The sequence below is a fragment of the Bolinopsis microptera genome, chromosome 3 (assembly GCF_026151205.1).
Source record: "Bolinopsis microptera isolate Bmic1 chromosome 3, MBARI_Bmic_1.0, whole genome shotgun sequence".
NCBI lineage: Eukaryota > Metazoa > Ctenophora > Tentaculata > Lobata > Bolinopsidae > Bolinopsis > Bolinopsis microptera.
This window is the reverse complement of record NC_087074.1, coordinates 4558577-4568424: the sequence shown is the minus strand read 5'-3', so window position 1 is coordinate 4568424 and position 9848 is coordinate 4558577. Positions and strand designations below refer to the sequence as shown.

The 9848-nt window shown below is 36.8% G+C and overlaps 3 protein-coding genes across 5 annotated transcripts in view; 2 read left to right on the top strand and 1 right to left on the bottom strand.

The window, feature by feature from the left end:
- The window catches only part of LOC134812866 (uncharacterized), a 912489-nt gene that overhangs the window by 631837 nt on the left and 270804 nt on the right, over window positions 1–9848 (bottom strand). The gene's annotated exons all lie outside the window — the stretch shown is intronic.
- LOC134812865 (NHL repeat-containing protein 2-like) overlaps window positions 1–9848 on the top strand; it is a 72619-nt gene that overhangs the window by 15685 nt on the left and 47086 nt on the right. The window lies entirely within an intron of this gene.
- LOC134812869 (guanine nucleotide-binding protein-like 1) overlaps window positions 1–9848 on the top strand; it is a 56089-nt gene that overhangs the window by 24999 nt on the left and 21242 nt on the right. The window contains exons 2-3 of one of the 2 annotated variants that reach the window (XM_063820456.1): window positions 167–239; window positions 427–544. In XM_063820456.1, coding sequence (XP_063676526.1) covers window positions 168–239; window positions 427–544 — 190 coding nt within the window. In that variant the 5' untranslated portion in view covers window position 167. Of the gene's footprint in view, window positions 1–166; window positions 240–426; window positions 545–9848 lie in introns of those variants that run through there. The other variant, XM_063820457.1, reaches the window with a different exon arrangement.

The following is a 9848-nucleotide window of genomic DNA, read 5'->3' as shown; positions in this document are numbered from 1 at the left end:
CCTTGTTATCAAATTTCAAATAATTGAATGAAATTAAAGTATTTTAAAGGTAGACTTTTGTATTGTACGACAGAATATTCGGAAAAAAAATTTTAAAATTTGAAATATCCAATCCCATGGCACTCAAAACTAGTTCTGCAGTAAAACACTAATTAACTGTACATAGCATGCCTAGAAAACAGCAATTCAGCAGTAAACAAAAGAAACAGCAGCTGCAGGATAAGAGGAAACGTAAACAGGTTTGGGACTTCAAGTTTTCTCTCAGTTTTGTTTTCAAACACACGAAAATGTTTTAATTGTTTTTTTTTTTTTTTTTTTTAATATGGGCTCCCATATTTTCGTTTCAATCCCAAAAAATTACTTTGTCTAATCTTTCTCTAAAGTACGATTTTGGGTCTCTCGATTTTGAGGAGAAAAAATTTTCAGAATGAACCTGCCAAGTTTGGTCTCGATAGTGATGACGATAATTCAGAGAAGAAGAAAGAGGAGACGGAGTTAAGTAATTCTACTGAGGAAGAGAGAAGACTAAATACTCAGCCTGTAGGTAGTAGAGGGTCCGTGTCATCCCAGACCTTTGTAGACCCCTTTATAATTTTACCCTGTGTAGGATACTTCTTACCTTGTGTAGGATACTTCTTACCTTGTGTAGGATACTTCTTACCTTGTGTAGGATACTTCTTACCCCGTGTAAGATACTTCTTACCCTGTGTAGGATACTTCTTACCCTGTGTAGGATAGATCTTACCTCGTAATTTTTTCTAAGGTGGCTACAATCTACATTTGTAATGTTTAACTTTCCTACACATGTCAGTATATCACATATTAAATTCTACCGCGATTTGGGAATTATTACTTAGCATATACTATATAATTAATAATTAGCATATACTATATAATAATTAATTAGCATATACTATATAATAATTAATTAGCATATACTATATAATAATTAATTAGCATATACTATATAATTATTACTTAGCATATACTATATAATTATTAATTAGCATATATAATATAATAATTAATTAGCATATACTATATAATTATTAATTAGCATATACTATATAATTATTACTTAGCATATACTATATAATTATTACTTAGCATATACTATATAATTATTAATTAGCATATATAATATAATAATTAATTAGCATATACTATATAATTATTAATTAGCATATACTATATAATTATTACTTAGCATATACTATATAATTATTAATTAGCATATATAATATAATAATTAATTAGCATATATAATATCACATTTGACCGTCTCGTTACACGATGTTAGCACCAGGGGGTCCTTTCCGAAAAAATGCTTAAGTACAAAATGTAACTTAAGTTTTTGCACTTAAGTATTTATACTGTTCGGAAAGGACCCCCCAGATCAACTATTCAGTAGTATTAATACTGGTAATAATGTAACGTATACTAAACAATATTGATAGGTAATACGATAACGAAATTATCCTGCCGTATTACGTGTTCATGAAAAGTATTATATAACACAGAGTTATCACGTGACCTGCTAACGTTATCACGTGACCTGCTAACGTTATCACGTGACCTGCTAACGTTATCACGTGACCTACTAACGTTATCACGTGACCTACTAACGTTATCACGTGACCTACTAACGTTATCACGTGACCTGCTAACGTTATAACTTGACCTGCTAACGTAATCACGTGACCTGCTAACGTAATCACGTGACCTGCTAATGTTATCACGTGACCTGCTAACGTTATAACTTGACCTGCTAACGTTATCACGCGACCTGCTAACGTTATAACTTGACCTGCTAACGTAATCACGTGACCTGCTAACCTTATCACGTGAGCTGCTAACGTTATCACGTGAGCTGCTAACGTTATCACGTGACCTGCTAACGTTATCACGTGACCTGCTAACGTAACCTATCTTTATCGTTACATGAGGTCTGTATTAACCCCGTATACGCCGGCACCCTGTTGTTCTGACTCTAATATTACATACATTGACTACAAACACGGGAAAATGTTTGTTCCTCTTGACTTATTATGTTCAGTCAAGTGTAAACATTATCTTAACGGGAACTGATTGAGACAAGATGGCTACGATGATTGAGGCGCACTGCGAATTATAGATTTATTTACCTCACAGACCATAGTAATACTAGTAATACTAGTTTGATACACTCATATAGTTTGTAATTAATAACATAAATATTATATACTATTAGTATATAATATTTATGTTATTAATTACAAACTATATGAGTGTATCAAACTTTAACCTCGAGATTGGGCATTAGAGTTATAGGCCGAGATTGATGGAATAATCTATGATATTATTTTACCGAAACCCAAAATTTGGTAGAGTGGACCCGACCGTCGCCAAGAAATAGTATACACACAATATAATTGATTTTATTGAAAGACTGACTTTTTAAGCAAATTAAAAAATAATAATAAGATACACAATAATACTACACTAATCACATAACACTTTAATCACATAACACTAATCACATACCACTAATCACATAACACTAATCACATAACACTAATAATCTCGGATAACACTAATCACATAACACTAATCACATAACACTAATCACATAACACTAATCACATAACACTAATCGTATAACACTTCCCAACACTTCAAAGCTTCATAAACATACTGATTTGTTATACTGTCCTAAATGAAAACCAATCATCCATATTTACAAAGTCCGTGCCAAAGTCATTTGTAGCAGCACCACCCCGGTAAGCACCAATACTGGCACGAACCCTCTCAGGGGTTTCCCTGGCAACCAAGATCCTATAAGAGTAGGCAGACCAAAAAAGTAGCGTAGAGATCCGGACTTGGTGATAAAGTAGGTGATTGTTATGATAAGGACTGAGGTCATGATAAGCATTACCGGAAACGATCGGAGGTAAGGGACCCAAAGAGCTCCTGAGGCGATCCCAACTAAAAGTTGTTGATGAATCAGATAGAAAGGCATGGCCATAACTCTGCATTTCTGGTGCCAATCTTGAGGGGTAGTGAACGTTTCTCTCGCTAATGCTATAGACCCGATGATAAACAGCCACTGTCCTAAACCTCTCGTGAATCCACCTATTAAACTTATTATAAAACGAGTTTTATCAGTGTATGCGCCATGGATGACCATGCTTATTAAATTTGTGGACACCTGTTTTTTCTCAATTTCTTTACCGTAAATAACCATGCCGACTCCAAACACTGAACAAAGAACTGTTCCAACCAAGAAGCAACTCCAGGACCAAACCTTGCTGCGTTGTCTGATCTCTCTCTCCGCCGCTGCTGTAGCGTAACCCATCAAGTAGATGACCAAGTAAGATAAAATAGGATAGTTTGGGAAGTAAACATCGTAAAGACGGTGACCTGACTCCACAACTCCTATCACTATCCCTGGTATGAGAGCAAGCCTGATTGGTCCACCCAGATACCACTTTACTGCAGAAGCGAATTCTCTAGGAGTTAAAGCTGGCTTGAGGATGAAATTCAGACAGCAGAAGTACTGAGTGAGCCGGCTAAATGGTTTCACTGTGCAGCAGCAGGAGTTGGAGCCACAAAATGAGAGTGTGGTGGTCTCATCAGTGTTGTGAGCTGGATGAAACGTTCTGAACCAGAAGGTGGATACTTGGGCGTAGATGAAGAGGTACAAAAGAAACCATGACTGTTGAAAGTGTGGATGTATATAGAAGCCTTTCACGTACTCCCAATATGATTCCTCGACTAGAGGAACCTCGCGACGAGCAAAGTAAGCAAGGGTGAGAGGAAGCTCAGTAACCGCACAAAGAAACAGACTTGGAACCAGGAGCCGGTGTACTCTCTCGCCCCTGAACTGAGTCTCCGATCTCCGGAACAGAGCAGAGTAAGTGTTCTGCCCGGACAGATAGAAGAACATGGGCATGTTCCAAGCTTGCATGAACCCAACGAACCAATGTACGATGACTCCGAGGTAGATGGGGGTGAAAGGATCATCAGACGTAGAAGTCGTTATCAAGCCTGGGTAACGGACTTCATGATACCGTTCCTCTGCTGGCGACGAAGATGGCGTGTACATTTTACAGATATGGAACAAGTAAATACCGTAAGTTAGGACTATCATGATCACATCAATATCTGCTCTTCTGCCTGACGGTTTGTGATCCTCTTCTAGACACCTTTCATCGTCTTTAGAACTCTTGGAGAGGATGTAGCTGGTCTCTGTAGCCATTCAAAATTGGATTCGTAACTGGGATCGATTCAACCATCTACAGGGGCCGGGGGTGATTCTGTCATCTCAAAATAGTGTAGTTTTAGAATTATCGAAGAATTTTTACGTTGATAATGGTATAACTATAATACTAGGGAATGGTATAGCAGGGAAATGACGTATTTTTCCACTCGAGTATGGTCACAATTGTATTCGAAATTATACTACAGGATAGAATGGAGAGCAATTCCACGTTAAGGTACCTCTTGGTGACAATGAAAAATGTTTAAACAGGCACCTAATTTTGGTGAAAATATGTTTTTTAGACTCTTAACCTTACTGGTCAATCAAAGTTTTTTGTTTGATATTGCGTTAAATTGCAATTTTTCTCATTCAAAATTGCAAGACTCAAAAATGAATAAAATTATCTAAATTTTCAGATGCCCATAGTTTGGATATGCAGCAATGTTTGTCTATGAAATTCCATACACTGAAGCATGGGTACAATAGTTAGACTGCTGCTCATATACTTTTTATGAAAAATCTCAACAAAGATGGTGTTGTGTCTGTCACAAAATTAAGCGAACAAGTTTATTCAGATCCATATTGTGCCATTTATATTCAAAAAACCAATGTAACCTATCTCTTTTGAAGGCAAGGGAGTTTCATCAAAATTATTAGGATCATATCTTTTAAGGAACAAATTTTAAAAGGGAGGTCCTAACTACTCCCAACTTGTCACGTCTGTCATATTTTTTTGAAACAGTTTCCAAAAAATCCAAAAATGCATTTTTGTTGAAGCTGAGACCGTCCTGAACAAAAAAATGTCTTCAAATCAAAAATGTGGATAGAAAATGACTGAGTTATGCATAATTTTGTAGGTATATGGCCGTAAGGCTCAATTTTGGCTATTTTTACCATTGTTCCATATTATGTCGAAATGATACGTTATTAATGATATTTCAGTGGGCGAAACTTTTACAATTCTGAGAATAAACTATGGGCGACAGTCTTAAAATTTTCTTAAAGTTTTGCTAGATCACCTCTCCGGTCTTTCTGCCAGTAAGAGTGAAATATATATCAGTACGAGGTCTTACTCTTATAATGTACGAGCCACGAGGTCGAGGAATCTAATCACAACACAATTACATGACCGGGTGAAGGAATATTGTTATTGATCACGTATTTCTACGGAAATGTTATGGTGTACGAGGTCGAAAACATTTTACTCACTAGCCAGGGTGATATTAGGAAGCGAATTACAGAGTTTATTTTTTTACTTTTGACTATCGTTTGTACGAGAAAATATGATTTAAAATGGAAGTGCGTGTAGGTTCTGTAGACGTGTTTAAGCTAATTAGCAAAAATTTGAAATTTTTTTATTGGCTCAAAATGATTGGAATTATTTACACACCCACCAAATGCGATAGCATTTGGTTGGTGATTTAATTATTATGAGCTATGATAAATCACATTTCTTGCACAACTCGGTCTACTTATTGAGGAAAAGAAGAGGTAGATGGTAATCCAGGCCAGGTAGGCCGGTTCAGATTAGCACGACTGACGGTATAGTAGTACAGACTCAGAGAGGTTTTATTTATTACATAATATTATGCGATTATCGTAGTACAGCAGGCTATCGGTTCGATCTCAAATGTGCCTTTGGTGGAGTTTCGGTAAAAATTGATAAGGATGTACTGTAATCATTATGAAACTCTAATATCCTGTGGTTAACGTTTTTCAGTTTCAGTCCTTTTATTTATTTCGATTTAGTAATTCCTAAAATCTGCCGAGATTTACTGAACTCCAACTACAAGTACAAATGTAAGTGATTTTAGTATTCTTGAAAACAAAAATTCACGAAGTTTTTTAAAAGCATTTTTCTCCGCGTTTAATGCAATTTGATCACTTTTGAGCCAATAAAAAATTTTAAATTTTGCTAATTAGCTAATTGATAATTATCCAATTAATTGATTATCTGAGGCAAAAATTGTCTCTACAAAAGTTTTTCTTCCTGATAATATGAACACCTTCGATTAATCTGCAACTTTCTACGATGTTCACAACTAAAGATATTTGACAAACAAGAAAGGTGGTAAAAAGTGGTAAAGTGGCAAAAAGTGGCTTTGAGACACGTGGAAAAGTTTGGAAAAGTTGGTCAGCCATAAAAGACATCTATTAGGACTCAAAAACGTCAAAAATCCTTTGTAAGCTTTGTGTGTCGGCAGATCGTTTTTTTTTCAGACGGATTTCCCTGTACTAGTAAGACTAATTGAAGTTCTGACTATTTTGACTAGAGTGCTAAATAACATCATATGCAATTCAGTTAACAAATTTACAGCGTTTTTGCTATTGTATTTGATAAAGACTCCTTTAACAGTAAAAATAACACAAATTAGATTTAACCCTATTTTCCCATATTTTTTGAAGTAAAAATTCAATATCGTCCACATTTTACATACAAAAGCAATAAAGCTTTGGAGAAACGGTCTTAATAGTATGATGGATTGAACCGTGATGAAAGTTTCACCAGAGTTAGATATTTGTTCAAGAGAAATCATCACTACCCTTACACTGATGCCTTCGGGTGAGCCCAAAATGGACGAACATTGGCATAGATATATACTGAGGATTACTTATAACAATATAATAAAAGTGTCAAGTGGAAAATTTAGAAAAATCGGGAAAAAATTCTGTCACAGTCACGTCTGTCACAAATAGAAATAACGCCATGCGAACAAAAATGGAGCAATTTCCAAGAAAATGGTATCTTAGAAGTCCCTAAACCTTCTTCTATCCCTGAATGTCCAGATTAGAGACAATAGATAAATTTTTGAGATAGATTTGGGCTCAACTGAAGACCCACAAAAAGTGTAATATTTTTGTCGCGTCTGTCACAGGGGTGCTCAGAAATTAATCATGAAAGGCGTCTGAACTTTTGACACAACTTTTAAAAAGGTTAAATGTGGACGAATAAATAGCGTAAGCTGAAAAATAATCATCGAACTAGGCATGACCTTCGTTTGAACTTTTTTTAAAATGTCACGGTGAAATTGCCCTGGAGTCAAAATGTACGCACCTGAAAACAATTTAAACCTAATGAATACTTTAACAAACTAATCGCTGAGTGAAGGATTAAACAAGCAAAATCCAACACTGTAGCTTAGTACTGTAAGCCACTGACCCTGCTAAGGCGTATATAACTACACATATTAAAACAGTAGAATTGCACGGCATAAACATCAAACAAGCAGTGGTAGACAGTAACTAGACAGTATTTTATATCTCACAATGTATAACTATAATGTATATGTTTCAATACGAACTTAGACCACTCAGAAACATTGGGGTTGGGGCTGTAAGTTACATTCAACATAACAACAAAGCAAATGTAAAACACGATAATAATGTATATTCATAATTGCATCATTGCATCAAAGTTATAGCGTTGATAATAGTATAGTGAGTACTGAGTATTCAGTAATGATGCAGTAGGGAGACGACTAGAGGCAACATTGACTGGGAAACGTTTTGCAAAAAAGGTGATTCCGCTGAGAATTATCAAACACAAGGCCACTGAGCTTGGGCACTGATTAGTGATTATGATAACGGCTGCACTAGTCATGAAACAATGATTCTTGCGGTCAGATAGAATTACAAATTCCATATCGTCTAAAATTATTTAGTGTACAGCATATAATACAGCAGGTTAAATTTCGAATGGGTCTTAGGTGCAGTTTTCGCAGCTTGCCGAATACCGGACGCTTGGCTTAATCTTGTGCCGAGCTCGGCCTCACCGCGCATTATCGCACGTAGCACTCAATAGCAATTAATGTGGTATTATAAACATGGGTAGAAAAACCGTGACCTGGCCTGGTGACCTTGTTTCCTGCACAGAGCAATTCTACTTTACACAGAGCAATTCTACTTGCACAATGCACATTCACACTTTTTAATGAGATCCCGCGAAGTGATAATGACTTCTTTGTTCAATGACACTTTCAAAGATATTTCTCGGTTAACTGGGTAATTATCTGAACAGGAGATGGAATTCTGGCTTTTAAGAAACAACCACTTGTCAGTATGTTATTCGATTACCCGATATTTTTGTCTGAATAATTTTGAAATATCCGTACTCTGATAAAATGTCTGAGAATTTAACATTTTTCCTAAAAGTTTTGAAATCGACGATCTCACTCGACGATCCCTTAGGAAATTGAAGTCAACTCGTCTGTTTGTTTTCCGCTTATCTCATGCTTTTCAACTAATACTATATTATATGTGTAAAATATGTATGGGAGGTGATTGAGACAATTGATCGCTACAAGTTGGTGACCTCACACTCCATTCCAAGTTAGCACAATATGAAACTATGCAGAGATTTTATTGACACACTGATAAAAACCAACTTGTTAAAACCAAAGCAAACCAAAAAATAACAAGAAGATACTCGAAAAAACTACACACAATAACGCTAATCGCATAACACTGCCCAACACTTCAAAGCTTCCAATAAGGTCCATAAACATGCTGATTTGTTATACTGTCATAAATGAAAACCAAACATCCATGTTTACAAAGTCCGTGCCAAAGTCATTTGTAGCAGCACCACCCCGGTAAGCACCAATACTGGCACGAACCCTCTCAGGGGTTTCCCTGGCAACCAAGATCCTTTAAGAGTAGGCAGACCAAAAAAGTAGCGTAGAGATCCGGACTTGGTGATAAAGTAGGTGATTGTTATAATAAGGACGGAGGTCATGATAAGCATTACCGGAAAAGATCGGAGGTAAGGGACCCAAAGAGCTCCTGAGCCGATCCCAACTAAAAGTTGTTGATGAATCAGATAGAAAGGCAAGGCCATAACCCTGCATTTCTGGTGCCAATCTCGAGGGGTAGTGAACTTTTCTCTCGCTAATGCTATAGACCCGATGATGAACAGCCACTGTCCTAAACCTCTCGTGAATCCACCTATTAAACTTATTATAAAACGAGTTTTATCAGTGTATGCACCATAGATGACCATGCTTATTAAATTTGTGGACGCCTGTTTTTTCTCAATTTCTTTACCGTAAATAACCATGCCGACTCCAAACACTGAACAAAGAACTGTTCCAACCAAGAAGCAACTCCAGGACCAAAACTTGCTACGTTGTCTGATCTCTCTCTCCGCCGCTGCTGTAGCGTAACCCATCAAGTAGATGACCAAGTAAGATAAAATAGGATAGTTTGGGAAGTAAACATCGTAAAGACGGTGACCTGTCTCTACAACTCCTATCACTATCCCTGGTATGAGAGCAAGCCTGATTGGTCCACCCAGATACCACTTTACTGCAGAAGCGAATTCTCTAGGAGTTAAAGCTGGCTTGAGGATGAAATTCAGGCAGCAGAAGTACTGAGTGAGCCGGCTAAATGGTTTCACTGTGCAGCAGCAGGATGTGGAGCCACAAAATGAGAGTGTGGTGGTCTCATCAGTGTTGTGAGCTGGATGAAACGTTCTGAACCAGAAGGTGAATACTTGGGCGTAGATGAAGAGGTACAAAAGAAACCATGACTGTTGAAAGTGTGGATGTATATAGAAGCCTTTCACGTACTCCCAATATGATTCCTCGACTAGAGGAACCTCGCGACGAGC